Below are 17,963 nucleotides of genomic sequence, written 5' to 3' on the forward strand. Positions count from 1 at the left end.
AAATACATTCCTCCCCTGGTTCCACTAAGCCTGTGTGATTACACACTTCCCCCTGATTGCATTTGCTTATAGCTCATTTATAGTGAACTCATTGATTGATTCAGTATGGCTCGATTGAATGTAGGACTGCTGCAGTTATTTCTTGAAAAAAAAACTGGGTTTCTGAATGCTATAATCTGGTCCTCTTGAAGTCTTCTCTGCTGGAGAGTATAATATTCAGTTCCTTCAGCCTGTCAGTGCCCAGGAATGTCTGGTTACTCTAATCTGGAGTGATTTCTGAGCAGATATTCCTGATTTGCATGTGGAGTCAAGTTGTACACACTATTCTAATGGAGGTCTAACTAGTGCATTGCACAGTTTTAACAACTTCTCCAGATATTTTTTATATTAAACTCACTTGTTTGCCCAGCTCTTGCTTTGTCTACATTGTCAGGAAGAAGAAAATGATGTGTCAGCATAACCTTTTGTTACCTACACCTACAATTGCTGAAAACTATAAAAGCAATTTGTGAATTAGCATGCGCTGCTGAGGGGCAGCTCTAAAGGGGCAGCTGTGCAGGTCAGTGAAAAACAGACTTCACCTGGCAGGGGTCAGTACTGTCCAATACACACACAACCAGAGAGAGAGAGAGATTTCCTTTCTGTCCCATAAGAGAATGTAACTCCTTTTTCCTCATGAAAATAAGACCTTACAAACCAGTCATACCATTCTGGAACCTTTAAAGAACTTATCTGGGATGCAGGAGAAGGGCCCCTTGCAATTAACTGTAACCCCATTTAAAGCAGGCACTTATTTTCTTTTATGCTGAAAAGCTTGTAGTGGCTGCTGACTCACCTGCTACCCTGCTGAAGACCAGACAGGGATGTGTGGGAACCTGGATTGTTAGAAAGTGAGGAGCCCTTCCGCAATGAAAGATGCAGCCGACTCAATTCAGTTTAAAAGTGCCCATACTGACCCGTTAATGTGCCACTCATCTCTTGGTGGACCAATCTCACCCTCTAGTGGACAGAGCTGGTTACTGCAGCTTTGCCTAGGAGTATCTCTGGTTCCCTGACTGCAGAGAGCTGCCAGACCTGGTTTTCTCCAGAGCTCACCCTGCGGGCCGGCGCGTCTCTGTGCCGGGTCACACAGCTCCAGAGCTCACCCTGCGGGCCACTGTGTTTCTGTGCCAGTGTCACACAGCTCCAGAGCTCACCCTGCGGGCCGCTGTGTCTCCGTGCCAGTGTCACACAGCTCCAGAGCTCACCCTGTAGTTCACCGTGTCTCTGTGCCAGTGTCACACAGCTCCAGAGCTCTCCCTGTAGTTCACCGTGTCTCTGTGCTGGTGTCACACAGCTCCAGAGCTCTCCCTGTAGTTCACCGTGTCTCTGTGCCAGTGTCACACAGCTCCAGAGCTCACCCTGTAGTTCACCGTGTCTCTGTGCTGGTGTCACACAGCTCCAGAGCTCTCCCTGTAATTCGCCGTGTCACACAGCTCCAGAGCTCAACCTGCGGGCCGCTGTGTCTCCGTGCCGGTGTCATACAGCTCCAGAGCTCACCCTGTAGTTCACCGTGTCTCTGTGCCAGTGTCACACAGCTCCAGAGCTCTCCCTGTAGTTCACCGTGTCTCTGTGCTGGTGTCATACAGCTCCAGAGCTCACCCTGTAGTTCACCGTGTCTCTGTGCTGGTGTCACACAGCTCCAGAGCTCTCCCTGTAGTTCACCGTGTCTCTGTGCTGGTGTCACACAGCTCCAGAGCTCAACCTGTACTTCGCTGTGTCTCTGTGCTGGTGTCACACAGCTCCAGACCACTCTCTACTGGTATTGCACAGGTGTGCTGTGCTGGTTTTTTAACCCCTGCCTCAGCTATTTCCGGGTATTGGCTTAACTGCATCAGTAGAGCACAGCTGAGGTTTAAGCTAGTGCTTCACAGAGACCAGCTGGATCTGATGGACTTTGGGCCTCCATGACAGGGCTTGCCCAGCTGGGGACCCGGTCAATCTAGCTTGACTCTTGACTTCTCTGAAATAACGACTAATTCTTAAAAGTCTTGGACATAAATTAATTTGTGAAATTATATACTGTATTTGACTTAAACTTTAAGAGATAAGGCACGCAAAAGCAAAACCTGGAGGCCTTAGGCCAATTCCGATCTTAATTAAGGGCATCAACGCATTGAAGTAAGAGTTTGGCAGGGATGGCGACTTCCAGACATTGGGGTCACAGGTCTTGGGGCTGGGAAAGCTGGACGGCATCACTCTCTCTACTTGGCCGATTCTTCCGGTCACTCCAAGTGGTTGCTTCAGTATTGAGTCGCTGGCTTTAAAGCACTGCAGTGGGGTGGAATGGGAGAGTGTGTGTCTGTGGACAGACAGACGTTTGTGCTGGTGGCAGGGTGCAATATCTGCAAGTCATTCACACCTGCAGGGTGTACAGGGTGGCTTTCTGTGTACAGACACCGAGAGACTGAGTGTGCCAGACAGAGAAGGCGAAAAGAGACGACAGCTATACATTCCCCAAGGAGTGTGTAAAAAATTCAAACCATCCCAGACAGCTTTCTTCAGAGCAGGACACTACCTGCGTTTATTTCAAATATAAAGAATTAAAATACACTAGTGTTTCATTTTGTGCAAAATCAGTAAGGCTTCTGACAAGGCCTCATATTGGTAAATTACACCACGCCAACCCCCCCCCCACACACATCCCCTGCTACCTCGACAATACAGCCTGTTAAAACACAAACATTGTATATCTTTTTCTAAACTTCCATCAGAATCGTTAAGGCAGGCTGTGAGGTCAATTATCATCCATGAACTCAGTGATGATAAACAAATTTCACAAAATTAACGTAAATCACCATATTCTGAAATTCTCCCATTAATTAGGTTGCTTGCTTTTTTTTTTTTTAAAAAAAGTTTCTTTCTCCAATCAGGGAAACGCAGGCAGACAGGTGGAGCCAATCAGGAAGAGTGTCTGTCCAGACCGGGGGGGCGGGCTCATTTCATAAATGGGTGTGGCTGAAGCAGCAATTGGCCAGTCACGCTCCAAATTAGTAGCTGAAGGGCTGCATGGCACCAATGTGGCTCAGCCCCCTCCTGCTGAGAGGCAGGCTGGAGAATAAGGTGGGAGGAGCTACTTTAGCACCAGGAATTAAGGCAGGACCATCCAGTCCAAATGCTACGAAAGTTGCACTGTCCTCTATTTATAGATCCATCCCCAAGCACTTCATGAACTCAATTTTTTATTACAAAACATTAGAAAGAATAGCCCATGAGGGGCTCTCAACCCACAAAGGTCTGCTTAGGACACCCCCACAAGGAGCTATGTCATCAGCCAGCTGTGGTTAGGATTCCCCAAGCAGAGCGACACAGCTGACTGGGGGCTTTTAAAACAAGCAGGCTGTGTGGTCTGGACCCCTGTGACCTCGCGAGTCACCCGGGAGAGCTGCCCAGGCCCCCTGTCCCATGCTAACTCTGACTAGCTGCAACATGTCCTTTCTGCCGGGAGCTGAGCTCATTCGCAAGAGACCATCCCACAAGCCAACAGAGCTCTGCTGGCATCCACCTGGGCAAGGCGCAGCTCCTGTCCTTTGAATCGCACACGCCCACACCAACCCACTCTCCAGGAGACCTTGACCAAGGCACATGCCCACGAGGGCTGGGCACTAAGACCCAGCGGACGCTGTCGGGTCTGTGGGAGCTCAGCCCAGACCCCCAGCAGTCTGCTGGTCTCCCATTCCTGTTCCCTGAGTCTCTGAGGAAAATCGCTGTCAAATCCATTCTGTTAGCATTCCACAGCAGTGATTAATGACCGGCAGCGACTGTGCATAAAAAGTACCAGGAGCTGTGTGATCGTGCCAGACGCAACGTTTCGGAAGCATTTCTGGCACAGCGCAGTGGAGGAGGACATGGCGAGGACAGGCAGGGTCTACGGCTGTAGCACCAGGGAACTTGTGTCTGAAGGACTGGTCAGCCTGGAGCTGCCCAGGGACTGGTCAGCTGGTCTGTGTGCTGGGGGGTTCACACACACCACAAACTCTCACACACTAGTATTTCTAGACTTGACTCTTTATCTTCTTATTCACTGCTACACTCAAATCAATCTCCACAGGTGGAGAAAAGAGACCCCAAATAAATATGTTCGGCACTTTTAGACTTAAAAATAAAATACTGTATTATGATTTTTCTTTAAAAAAAAAGTCATTTATATTGTGTGGACATCCTTATGTTGTAACTATCAAAGGGGACACATTTTCTCAAACTTTGTCCCCACCTTGTTAGTAATGCGTACAGCAAAAAGTGCCACTGCACTGCAGGCTCCCGTCTCTCACTCACACCTATCCCTGTCTGGAGAGCCAGGGTCGCAGAGTGCGAACGGAGAGCCCCTTTACAGCCAGGTGCCTTTACAAAAGAAGACAGGTGGCACACAAGCCTCCACACTGCAGAAATTCACAACTCGAGACCTTGAAGCCCACCGTCTCTTCAGGTTTTTATTTATTACATAACTGAATGAAGTTTTGACTTAACTGCATCACTGCAGCCCTTTTCCCAGGTTCTAAGCTGTTGAGATTTAAAGAGGCCTATCAGCCTCCCAGGCCCCGAGCTGTGCATCCCTGTTGTACAGAGCAGTCAGTGGAGGAAAAAAATAAATCAAACATTATGACACATTTCAATAAATAATGGGCTTTGTGCGGGTTCTGTTAATGCTCCATCAAGCGGTTCTCTGTCTACAAAGCTCCTGTGCAGTTTAGGCTTGTCCAGCACAGGCACGTCCTGTGCACTCAGTCAGCGGCTCGTCCTGCCAGCCTCGCGCGCTGTTGTTACCTTCCACCTGGTTCTCTACACCGCTTTCTTCAGACGCTCTTCTCCTACGCTGTGGTGGGCCGGTCAGCCCCTCCGTGGTTCCGGCTCTGCCCGTTTCCGCGCCCTCTCCCGGACGTCAGGCCGACACGTTGACGTCTCGCAGCGCGATGGTGCTGCCGGGAGGGGCGTCGGCGGGGCGGTCGGGCGCCGGGGGGGGCGGGGCCAGCAGTGGGGGTGCGCTGCTCTGGGACAGGATCTGCTGCAGCGTGCGCCGCAGGTTGGGGTGCAGGCGGCCCTGGGTCTGGTAGAACACCTCCACCGCGAAGGACTTCATCACGCCGGAGCACAGGTCCTCGTACAGCGGCACCGTGTACATCCGAGAGGTCTGGGAGAGGGCCAGCGGGATGGAGCAGGAGACGTTTAGAGAGGGAGAGAGAAAAAGATCGGCATTGTCATTTCCTTACCCCAATAACTGTCCTCCTCCTCCCCCATCCCTCCTTTCCTTTTACCTCATTTCAATTCAAGATGCTTTACTGGCATAACCAATGAGTAAAATCAGTGTTGCCAAAGCAATACAAACACAATTAGCATTAAATTTACAGACACATCATAATATATTTACAAACATATGGAGCATTATTGGGAGACCATTGAACTGGCAGCCCAGTACGTGATCTCATGTCACAGCGTGAGGGACAGCTTTCTGTCCCCCTTCTGTCCCCACGCTCCCTCTCCAGTGTCCCACCCTCTTACTCCCCCCTGCTCACATGTGTGTGTAGAAAGCTCCGCACTTGGGACAGGTCCGGATAGAAGCCATTCCGCACCACGATCTGCAGCCAGCGGATCCGCACCTCCGCGTTCATCCCGTCCAGCAGCGCGGAGTAACAGCGGGACAGGCGGGACATCACCTCTGGGAGACGCACAGATCACTCCGTCACGGAGAGTTCGATTTCTCCCCCCCAACACGCCGCAAGGTCACCGGGGCGTCTCAGAGAAATACACTACCTTCACGGAGGCGATTTACAACGCCTGCCGCCAAGAAAAATGTAAAGAAGAAATCCTTTGTCCCCTGTGCGATGGGTATAGCACAGCTAAGCGACTGTTCCCTGTACGCAGCTGTCGGGTTAGTGTGACAGGAGTCTTAATATGGGCAGGGCAAGATGTGTATATATGTACTGTTGCATCTCTGAGAACAACATCTGTTTTTAATATGTATTTATCTTACTTTGAGTGTTGCTTTTTGTAGTTTTCTATGGTGATTCCAAAGACAAATTTCCACCCTTCTGGGCGGACAATAAAGTTCGATCTTAACGAACAGCTCCTCTGCCCGCGTCGCCTTCGCAGTGTATCTAAAGACGGACCCTGACAGGTGGGGGTCTCAGGGGAGCACGCGTGTCTTTCCTGAGCATGTGATGGAGTCGCTGCCGGAGAGCCACTCTCTTGTTCAAAACAATCGGTAATCCCCAGATGGGAGTGCGTGTGCAGTAACTAAAAAAGAGAATATTCCCTGAAGGCTGTCAGGAAGTAGAATTCACAGGTCACTAGTCTGGTGCGAAAACTGTACCCAGTTGGCTACCCCACCATTCACCCCTTGCTTGCTCACTCAATATCTGTGGAAAACACACTGAAATGTTATGGGCTATTGAGTCTGTGAACCAGCCGTAAGCCCACCTGTTCAGACAGCAGTGTGGAAGCACAGGGTCAGGATCTAGCTAGGGCCAGGACAGAGTACGCCAGAGCAAAAAAGAACAAGAATGGTGAAAGCAGGCTGCATCCGCCTTAGTGTAATTTAGTGTACTCAATAAGGCTCTCTAGATGACCGACAAGCCAAAGCATCGATTGCAAAGAGGTGATGGAGTCATAAGTGCTCTGTGGCCAGCAAATCAAAGGTCACAATCTGCTGTTAAGACTGTTCATAAGAGTTAGAGAGACTGCGGGGAGCAATTAAAAACATTTTTTTCCCCTAGATGGTGCACCTTCTAGGCACAAAGTTGGAGATTTTGTTTTTTAAAAAGAACTGGCAGTGAGCATTCTTGTTGTATTAAACAATGCACCCCTTTAAATCACTTCAGCACACTTATGTCTCTCACCTGCTTATCAACAGCGACACGTTATTTGGTTTCAAGTGTTTTTCATGCCAAGAGACTGGATCTCCATGTCACTGTGACTATCAGTTACTTATCGAATGCAATGGCAGCAGACTCGAGCTCTGTTAATGTTGTGCCTGTGATGCTGCAGTAGCAGCGCAGACACACACAGCCCACTGCTGCTTGCAAACTGGCAGGCTTCGGCGACAGCCGGAGACACTATTCATTTTTGACAGCAGGTTGCGGATGTACTCTTCTTGCTTTACCTGCTGCACGAGCCCCAGCTTCAACCCTTACCTATGACCCTGCCCCCCCACTGTACGGTGCCCCCAGTTTGCCCCCCCCGCAGGTACCGTGTGGCAGGGGTGAGCGGTCCAGCAGTCGGTCCAGGAACAGCACGATTTGGAAGGTGCTCCAGGTTGAGAGGTCGAAAGTCGCAATCGTCAGGAGGTCGAGAGGGTCCACGCTCCACAGCTCACAGAGCTGCTTGACCGGACCGGTCAGGACCGACCCGGCGGACAGATCCGGCTCGGACAGGGGGGGGCCACAGCCGTTCAGCCAGCGCTCAAACTCCAGACCTGAGAGATGGGGGGGGGAGAGAGAGGGGAAGGTGATCTTCTTTGACATCCATCACTCAGGGCACCTATTCTGGCTACTGGTGCAAGTGGGATATATTGTACAGATCGGACATGTCACAGCTTCACAATCTATTTGAGTAAGCTGTGCCAAGGGGATAAACTGGAGGACCCCCCCCGGCACAGCTTGCTCAATACCTCAATACCTGTGCAGATTCGCAACAGCTTCCTCTGTGAGACCTCGGATATATTTAAAGGGGAACTGAAGTCCCAATTTCTCAGACCGGTTATAAAAATCGCGGTGACAAAGTTAATTTGTTAACGTTATAGAAAAAAAAGATAAATTTCGTATTAAGCACAACATTTTGAACTTTTTGAAAGTACTGTAAGTTCCCATGTTGTCGCAAACTCGCAGTCCAGTTCCCACGAACTGCGACATGATTAGGCCCTTCCTGCTCACTAGTCTCCATTAAGACTACTGTAATGTGATGTACGAGAGTATAAATACAGGTTGTGCAGCAGACATATGACCGCAGAAATGTTCCAGCGTGATCTGCATGCAGAGTTAACAAGTAGTATTTGTCAACAGAACTGTATCGAAATCAAAAGCAATATTTCTATCGGATTGAAAGAGATGTATTCACAAGCCTGCTTCTGTGCAATGGCTTAAGGCTGCATACATCACCGGAAGTTTTGTTACCACGTTCAGAATCGAAGAACATTGCGCTGCGCATACCTGCAAATTGTGGTTTGAAACGCACTCATCGATGTCGATTCTTTCTCACCCCGAAATATAAAAAAAGATTTGCATTTCCCCTTTACATAGGAAAACATGAACTTACCAAGTGCCTTGTGCTCTTTCAGGAGACTCCTCTTACGCTGCTGAAACACACTCCCACCATTCACCCCTTCCCCGCCCTTACTCGTTCTCCTCTCCCACTTCTTTCACCCCCGCCTCTCACCCTCTCTCTGGGCCACAGAGCTCTCCTTCAGCTCCGGGAAGAATCCCAGGAAGAACTCCAGGAGGTCGTGCGCCACCACGCTGGTGAACTTGAACTTCTCGGTGTAGGCCTGGGGAGAGGAGGAGGAGGAGGAGGCTCGGTGAGGCGGACCGGAAGACCGACAGGAGCCAGAGAGAGGGGGTGGGCGAGCCCAGAGAGTCAGAGCTGAACCAGGAGTCCAGCGCCCAGCTGAAGGGCGAGATGACAAACGAGTCGTAGAGCTATCTGGACCTTGAGGGCAGGTCAGATCCCACCCGAAGCCCAATCTGCCTTCGGTTGTTTTCTCCTCAATTAAGATACGACATATTAAACTGCACTACCTTCGGCTGAACTAGCCAACATTAAAAGCATCCCAAGATGACAGCTAGGCATAATTAAAGAAACTAAACCTAAAACTGAATTGCTATAACCAACCAAGCAGTCGGCCAAACTGTGGTTATTACTGCAGAGGCAATAGAAAATCTGTAATTGATTAATGGGCCTGATAGGGAAATCATTAACAAGCCTAGGAATATTTCATCAATGATGCTGAGTAATAAATGATCAAGATGCTTCAAAAAATAATTGATTAAGGAACCTCACTGTTATTGGCTTAATAAAGTTTCAGATAACAGAATAATGAATATGTGGGTTGCAGAGATCAGTGCATGTCTATCTCACCCGCAGGAAGGCATCAAAGCGCTGGGTGTCCCCACACAACTGCGACAGGTAGGAGACAAAGCAGTAGCCCTTCTCATAGGTGAAGAGGTTCATCAGGCTGCTGGGATTTACACCTGGACAGGACACACACAGAGTCAGGCACAGCCGGACAGCACACGCAGAGCGTCCAGGCACGGCCGGACAGCACACGCAGAGCGCCCAGGCACGGCCGGACAGCACACGCAGAGCGCCCAGGCACGGCCGGACAGCACACGCAGAGCGTCCAGGCACGGCCGGACAGCACACGCAGAGCGTCCAGGCACGGCCGGACAGGACAGGCACAGCGTCCAGGCACGGCCGGACACCACACGCAGAGCGTCCAGGCACGGCCGGACAGCACACGCAGAGCGTCCAGGCACGGCCGGACAGGACAGGCACAGTGTCCTGGCACAGCGTCCACGCACAGCCGGTGCCTGCTGGACAACATACACAAAGGTTTTCTGGGTTTTCTATTGAGTCCTATTCTAATATATTTTACAACTCTCTACTCAGCTGAAATTAAACCACACACTCAACCATCAGACAAGCAGAACAGAACCAAATGTTTAGATACTTTTGGATTTAAAATGAAATGCCATTTGGGTGGTAAAAACGTAATCTCCTTTGTGCAGATCTCCACGCTGTCAGAAGTTACTGTGTTTTTGTGGACATCTTCATAATCTTGAGCTGCTTCACACTGAACAGCAGCTTGACCAATTTGTTGCACACCCCTGAACGTATTATACAGAAAAGAAGACACAAATGAAAATGGTAACATTGTTCTTGAACTGAGAGGCCTGTGCAAATCTAAAAGTCAGAAGCAAAGTCTGAAATGAGCAACAGCTAGCTAACTAGCCAAGAGCCAGACAGTTTGAAATGCACACTGTCATCACACATTGACAAAGCACAGGCAGGGCAGGTGTGCTCAGTGTACCTGGCTCGAATTTGACCTGCAGTTTGCTGACAGGATTGTTGTCTCCCAGCAGCCTCATCTGCCTGTGAAGAGCATCCAGGCGGAACACCGTCTCAAGACAGGTGAATGCAGCACCTGAGGGGAAGAGAAAGGGAATTGAAGAGAGAGCTAGTCTGTAAGATAGCAGATGAGGAACATGGTGTCAGTGACTGAGTATGACATTCACATTAGGCCTCAGCTGTGTGTCTCTGTTACAGATCAACATGTCTGTGATTGTGAGCCAGTGCCCTGCCAGTGTGCACAGCTCAGCATGCCTGTGATTGTGCGCCAGTGCCCTGCCTCTGTGCACATTTCGGCATGCCTGTGATTGTGAGCCAGTGCCCTGTCTCTGTGCACAGCTCAGCATGCCTGTGATTGTGCGTCAGTGCCCTGCCTCTTTGCACATTTCAGCATGCCTGTGATTGTGCGCCAGTGCCCTGCCTCTGTGCACATTTCAGCATGCCTGTGATTGTGCGCCAGTGCCCTGCCTCTGTGCACATTTCAGCATGCCTGTGATTGTGCGCCAGTGCCCTGCCTCTGTGCACATTTCAGCATGCCTGTGATTGTGCGCCAGTGCCCTGTCTCTATACACAGCTCTTAATGTCTGTGATTGTGAGTCAGTGCCCTGTCTCTATGCACAGCTCAACATGCCTGTGATCATGAGTCAGTGCCCTGCCTCTATACACAACTCTGAATACCAGTGATTGTGTCAGTGCCCTGTCTCTATAAACAGCTCTGAATGCCTTTGATTGTGTGAGTGCCCTGTCTCTATGCACAACTCAGCATGCCTGTAATTGTGTGTGTCAGTGTCCTGCCTCTGTGCACAGCTCAGCATGCCTGTGATTGTGTGAGTGTGTCAGTGTCCTGCCTCTTTGCTCAGCTCAGCGTGCCTCAGTGTTCTCACCATAGGCCTCAGTAGTGATACGTCTCTGTGCGTATGTGGCCAGCCCCTCGCTCAGCCACATCTCCTCCCAGGTGGCATTAGTAACAGCGTTGCCGAACCAGCCGTGCGCAATCTCGTGAATCACGTCAATCACCAGGAACTCTCGGCTCTCGAGGATCGAGGAGATGATGAATGTCAGACACGGGTTTTCCATGGCAACGATGGGGAAGGAGGGGGGAAGGAATACTATGTCGTACCTGCAGGGGAAGCCAACACAGCAGGGCGGTGAAGTACCACGGTCTAGTACAGTAGTGCTGTATTAGTGCTGCAGTGTCTTAAACTAGTCTAACAAAGGAAAGAAGTACAGTACTATAAGCCCTAAAATGTATAGTAGAGTGCAGTAAAATACAATGTAGTGCCGTGGTATGCAGAACAATGAAGAGCCAAATTGTACAATATGGTTCAACGGTGAGCAGTGTATTACGTGCACCATTGACCCATATATAGTACAGCAACTATATTAAATGTGCAGATATTTAACAGAGATGGGTTGGTCTCTCACCTGCCCCAGACATACGGTCCAAACAGCCCCTCCGCCACTGCCAGCCAGCGCTCCACACTGCCCCCCAGCTTATTGACAGCAGAACTCAGCACACAGGGCTCTGCCCACACTCGGCTCCTGACGGAGAGCAACAGGGGTCAACGCACTGCCCGGCGGAGAGGCAGAGGGGTTGACACGCGCAGCGCACCAAGAGAAAACCCCGCCCTCGGACGCAAGGCTTCACAGGCTGGACAGCAAGCTCCAGTGGAATTCAAATACATACATGAAACTGCGATGACAAAATCAACTTCCCTCCCTGCAAACTCACCGGGGGCCAATGTCGGCGGGCTGCAGGTCTCCTGCCACCAGAGCCACCAGGTAGGCTGGCACAGGGAACTCCATGGAGAACTGATAGGCCTGCTCCTGCTGACTGAACACACTGTGCGTGGCGCTCATCAGCACGGTCACTCCCTCGGGCACCTGGGCACAGCACACACCGTCAATACACACGGCGACCAACACGGAAACACCGTCGTCAGCGCACAGACACAGCTCACCCACTACCTGCACACGCCTTCGCTCACCGTACACGATGATACACTCAGCATACACACGGTCAATACACACTTCACCACTCTGTCAACACCACACGCGCGCCGTCAGTGCCGTGCTCCTGTGAAAGTACCGACAGTCACCGTGAAATGGTATCGACAGTGAGCCTGTCAATATGTGAAGTAATAGTGACCTGAAGTGTGCGAGTGATTCTGTGTTTATGCGTGAGGCACTGCTGTCAGTGGGAGCGAGGGAGAGTGAGAAACACGAGTGTTCGCTCACTTCGTCCCCAAGTTGTTTACACTGAGTGGTCAAGGGGCTGTTCAGCCAGAACCCACTGCCCTGAAACTACTGACACGTGCAGCCACTGTCCAAACAGCCTGTGTCTACACAGGGGGGAGAGAGGGAGTCCTACACATGGAGGAGACAGACCTGGCCAGGGAATGGAGAGTGAGAGTGACACTGTGGGAAAAGAACTCTCACACATACAAGAAACCGACGAGGTCAGAAGGTGGAGAGCATGAGACATTGAGGGACATGGAGTCTCATACTTAAAGAGACAGAGCAGAACAGGGAATGGACAGAAAGAGACACTGAGGGACATGGACGCGTACACATACAGGAGGCAGACCAGTTTAGACAACAGACAGTAAGAGACACTGAGGGACATGGACGCGTACACATACAGGAGGCAGACCAGTTTAGACAACTGACAGTAAGAGACACTGAGGGAGGTGGAGTCTTACACAGACCGGGACAGGGGATGGGGAGTGAGAGACAGTGAGGGAGGGAGAGACTCACGCGGATAGTGGCGGAATAGGTGCTCTTGACAGCGGGCGTGTCGAAGCAGGGGAAGAAGGACCGGTTGCACACGGAGTGACCCTGAGTGAAGACCAGCGGCCGCGTCTGGCCACACGTCAGCTCCGAGTCCAGCCACCAGATCTGCGGGACAGACAGAGACGAGGTAAGCAGAGAGTAGGAGAGAAGGCCAGAAGAGAAAGACGGGGAAAATTGGTATGATCGCAGCACTGAGACACTCCCATCGACACACAGCTGGCATCCTGGACTACTGTGGTAAGAAGACAATCTCCTGCCACTGCAGTGTGGGTGCAGCACGGACCAGAGCTGACGCAGAGTCCATAATATTCAACTTCACAAGAGCCGTCCAGCACTGAGCAGGGCAGAGGTATGGTGTGGCAGTTCGCAGCCGAGAGAGAGACGCCACCTGCACCAGCCCAACACATGGACTGCCTGTGCCTCTAACCAGCCAGGGGAAAAACAGAGGGGTACCGAAATAAACCGTAGATGAATCCAAGTGCACAAATAAAATGTTCCTTGAAAATGACAGCTGTCAGAAACATAAAGCTCATGTCGCAGCGAGGACATCAGAGATACACCACCTGGACTGATTTATCGAAGCAGGAAGAATGATGGGTTGTGTGGAAACAGCCCCAGTCCCCCAGAGACCAGCCCCCTGCAGCAGGGGAGACTGCGAGAGAGGCGCCCCCAGACAGCAACCTGCTTTCACAACTTTTGGCAAACCGATGACTAACCGGAAGGAAAAGGATTTCCCTGAACGAACAAGTGGAACACCTGCATCTCCCGAGCCCCGGCTGGTCCAAAACCTTGGTTCTCCAGCGCAGGTCCGCCGTGTCCCGGGCGAGATCAGAGCCCACAGCGCCAGCCACCGGCCTGGACCACCCCGCCAGCCCTGAGGGCATGTCCCTTCCCCCCTGCCAGTGCCCCAACAGGCCCCTGGCATCACAGCACAACCCGGCCTCTGCTTTGAGAGACAAATGTATGGAAATCAGGCTGAGAGACAGAAGAAACCCTGTCGCTGAAAAGAGAGGTTATGCCGAGAGAGACGCCGGTCCAGGACGGCCCTTCCCAGATGCTAGAGCTCTACGCAGCACAAACGGATCCTTCATGGGCACCTGGGGGGGAGAGAGACACTGCGGCACTGTTAGCGTCTGTGCTCCCCCTCTCCGTGAAGACGGCTGGTGCTGAGCTTGATCAAACGTCTTCTGTTTCCAGCCCAGGCTGCAGGAAACGGGCCCAGAACAGGCCCATCAGTAGGCCGTCCAGACCGCAGACAACATCGAGGAAGAGAGCAGAGACCAGCGTCGCCGTTCCGCAGGCCCGGCGCATGAGCCAAGCACAGGACCCACTGCCCTGACACTACTGGGCGCCCTGAGCTGATGCCTCCTCCTCACCCAGACGCCCTCCACCTCTGGAACAGCGGTTAGCCCCCACCGTGGGCGGACTGACATATCAGGGAAGACCAGCTGAGCCCTGAAACACGCCACGGGCCCCAGAGTCAACACCCCAGAAACCTGCAGCCCCTGCACAGAAAACAAACTGCAGCTCATTCGCACCTCTGCCTAAAGCTTCATAACTGGCAGACAGTGGAACCCAGGGACAAAAAGACAGCGTCTGGGGCCCCTTCTTTGAGAAGCAAGTCAGAACACTGACAGAAGCAAACCTCTTCCTAACCCCCTAATAATGGCTACAGACATGAATCTCCAAGGACCCGACACACTGCGCCAGGGTTTCGTCCATCTCAAGTCGCTTCTGAAAAAAGTTATTTCTTAAGATGCAGCTCAGGCACAAACAGCAATCGAGCACGTCGCCACCGTGACCAATGAAACCGACTTTCTCGCCCCCGATGTTAAAGGCGTGGGGAGACAGAAAGCCAAGGGGGGTGAGAAAGCCTGGAGCGGACTGGCGTCACTGGCCCGGTCAGCGCTGGGAGTGACCCCTGATGCCCACAGCTGGGTTTCAGGTCCTTAACTGGACTGATCACTGGGTCAGCGGCCTGCATGTAGTAACGACAGACGCATTTAAGATCTGCACAGCTGCTGATTATCACAGCTCTGGCTGCAGGGACTTAACTGAACAGATTGCTTCATCACCTGGCTACGTCTGACTCTAGGTCTTCAGCAACAAAGGAATTAAGAGTAATGAGGAAGCTTAATGCCCAGGACTGAACGCGGGCGGACTCCTCAGCACAGCCCCTCCTGCCCCAGGCTACAGTTTCTCCTGACTCCCCTGTCCTGACCTGAGGCAAGGCCCCTGTTAATAAAGTTTTCGGTGGCTGACCCCCCCTCCAGGAGTGCATAGTGGTAACAGCCCTGTGACAGGACCCTTCCCATGCTGGGCTGTTCAGCGCACCGCCTGCACAGAAAGAGTTCAGACAGCCAGGGCTTCCAAAGTAATTCAGAAATACTGCCTCTGGCAAACAAGGCAGACACTTAGAAAAACACGCGGCTGTTGTTGTCCTTAACCATATTAGTGGAAGAGACTGCTTATCACTCTAACAAAAAGGAACAAAAAATATTGATGTGACCTTTTTAGGACTTGATGAGGACACTAAGAAGATCATAAATGGGTATCACTTACTGTATATACCTATACCTGACGTCCCGGAGGGGGACAAAAGAAACTCCAGGGTAGAAATAACTGGAGTGTAAAACAGACCGGCAAACCAACCCGTTGAACAGCGTTGTTCCGGGCAGATGTGCACACCATCATCATCCTCATGCCCACACAGCTGTCATCACTGCTACTGGGATTGCTCGTCTCCGTTGCTAACATTACTACACATGCAGGGAGGTGCATATTAATAAACTATGACTAAAGACTATGAGCAGCTGTGAGGCAGATGAAGATACTTCCCTAAAGTTGCACAGTGCGCTGGGAGTTTTTTCCTGACATTCCAACCATCCAGATGAGCGCAAAAACTGTACACAAGCACTACAACAACACCGTTCACATACGCTCCGTGTACTCACAGGCTACTTCGACCAGAGTTACTGCTGCCGGTACGGGCGGCTGTCTTACCGCCGGGCCGTCGGTCGTGGTGTAGCGCACGGTGATCTGGAAGGCTTGGTGCGGCCGGAGCGCGGCGGCCGGCAGGCAGATGTTGAGCGAGGAGCCGTAGTCGGTGAACGGGTCGACCCGGTAGGTGAGAGAGGTGCTGGTGTCCGGGGCGCCGCCGGTACCGAACACCTTGCAGTCAATGGAATGGATGAGCAGAGACGGGTGGGTGTCCAGAACCAGGGTCTGGATCCCGGGCTGGACCGACACCAGCTCCAAGACCTGCCAGCCCGTCATCTCCTTGTCGACGAAGCTGAGGCGCAGGTCGAGGTGGAAGTGGCGGAGCTTGAAGCTGTGGAAGTTGGACGCCGAGGCGATGTCGACCCGCTGGCAGTGACCCGGCGCCGGGCCGCCGTCACAGGACTTGCTGGGCACCGTCAGAACTTTCCGGCAACAGCACAGCGTCGGCCGCTGGAAGTCAGACATGGCTCCGGAGTTGTAAAATAAATTAAAAGACTAATAAAAGTTATTTAAACACAGGGAAATAAAAAAAAAGATCAATAATAAAACACGATGGCAGCCGACGAGACCAGAGGTAGCTGTGGGGGGCGATGAAGACGCAAAGCTGCTGAAAACTGAGGTTGAAAAAAAAGAGAAAATATTCAGGGGAAGAGTGAATAAAAGTGATCCTGGCTACGTGAAATCCATCAGGGCCGGAGAGAAAAGCGAGTCCAGCATTTTCCACTGCCCACCGAAACAGACGGAGGGAGAGCAAAGAAGTTGTTTTGTTTTAGAGTTTAGTTAAAACAAACGGAAAATAAAGTCCAATAAAACAAAAGGGAAACAGGACGCGCAGAGGAGAATTAAAAGTTAAAATGAAAGAGGCTGAGCTGTGACTCCCTTTGAAAACAGGAAGTAAAACGGGAGGAAATCGGTTTCGGAGGAAAGTTTGGGAGCCACAGGGGGGCGCTGGAGAGCCGGGAGCAGGCCGAGGAGATAGCGGCTCCCCCACGCTGTCCGTCCTTGGGGCGGGGGCACTGTTTCACAGTCGATAGCTGGCGTTGTGTTGGAGCAGCATCATCTGAAGTAAATTTAATCTGATTCCAGCTCATACTGAAGTTTTCACTTCGTCGACATGACTCCAGCTGTGCCCAAACCATTGTAGACGCAGGACGCAAAGGGTTCCCCCATACAAAAATATGTTTACAAACCCGAAGCACGAAATTCCATGTTACTCCATCTATTCCGCTGCATGTGAAGAGAAAATGGACCTAACACAGTAACAGAAAACCTAAAAATCTGCAGTAGTTTCCAGTTTACAGGTGTTGGCCAAGCGCAAGTCCAGAGGACTGAGAATCGTGTCCCTTGCAGGACAATTGCTCAGCCACGTCCCAAAGTAACAGCCTGTTACCCGGCTCCGTGCAGTAACGGGAGCGCTGGCTGTAACCCCGGGCTGCTCACGACGGGGTAGTTTATAAAGTCACCTACCGGAGAACGAGCCCCCCGAGCAGTCGGTCTACACTGGGGACCCGACCAGAGAGGAAGAGCAGGCGGATCGCATGAGTGTTACTGCTACACTTCAGTAGCACCTTCCTTTTAATCTTATGCCATGATTCCCGTGTAGAAGATTGAGAATCATTACGAAATCTGGCGTATAAAAAGACCTCACATATTCCAAAGCCTGGATGCTAACAACACAGCCCTCCGGAGTAAGTGTGACACAAGGACTTGAAGATACCAGCAGAAATTAATTTGATTTACATTTAAAACATGTGGAGCAGTTGTTTGGAACAAGTTGCAAATCCACAATGCTAAATGATTCCCTGGCATCCTTTAAGAAAAGGCTAGATGAGATCTCCAAGACACCAACAGCTGCTAGCTCTGGTCAGCAGGTTTAGAACAAGAGTTTTTAACAAGCACAATTCCCCACCTTTGCTCCAACAGCATAGGAGAGCTGCGCTCCTCTACCTTACCCTCATGACCATCCTGTATCCAGGTCAGATGAGCTCCTGGTAACTTTAAATGAACCCAGGAAGAGCACTGAATCCTAAATTTACAGTAGCTTTAACATCAGACTCCATTTACCCTGGTATTAA

The 17,963-nt window shown here is 51.3% G+C and overlaps 1 protein-coding gene across 1 annotated transcript; it reads right to left on the reverse strand.

The window, feature by feature from the left end:
• Positions 1 to 2,535: 2,535 nt before the first annotated feature.
• Positions 2,536 to 16,794, reverse strand: rnpepl1 (arginyl aminopeptidase like 1). The gene is made up of 11 exons (XM_069197813.1): positions 15,892 to 16,794; positions 12,853 to 12,993; positions 11,828 to 11,979; positions 11,521 to 11,637; positions 10,980 to 11,215; positions 10,058 to 10,171; positions 9,106 to 9,218; positions 8,407 to 8,515; positions 7,223 to 7,447; positions 5,550 to 5,692; positions 2,536 to 5,167 (listed from the first exon to the last, which is right to left on the reverse strand). The coding sequence occupies exons 1-11, from the start codon at positions 16,351 to 16,353 to the stop codon at positions 4,919 to 4,921; spliced, it is 2,061 nt and encodes a 686-aa protein (XP_069053914.1). The 5' UTR covers positions 16,354 to 16,794; the 3' UTR covers positions 2,536 to 4,918.
• Between the last annotated feature and the right edge of the window lie 1,169 nt (positions 16,795 to 17,963).

This window comes from Lepisosteus oculatus, chromosome 13 (genome assembly GCF_040954835.1).
Source record: "Lepisosteus oculatus isolate fLepOcu1 chromosome 13, fLepOcu1.hap2, whole genome shotgun sequence".
NCBI lineage: Eukaryota > Metazoa > Chordata > Actinopteri > Semionotiformes > Lepisosteidae > Lepisosteus > Lepisosteus oculatus.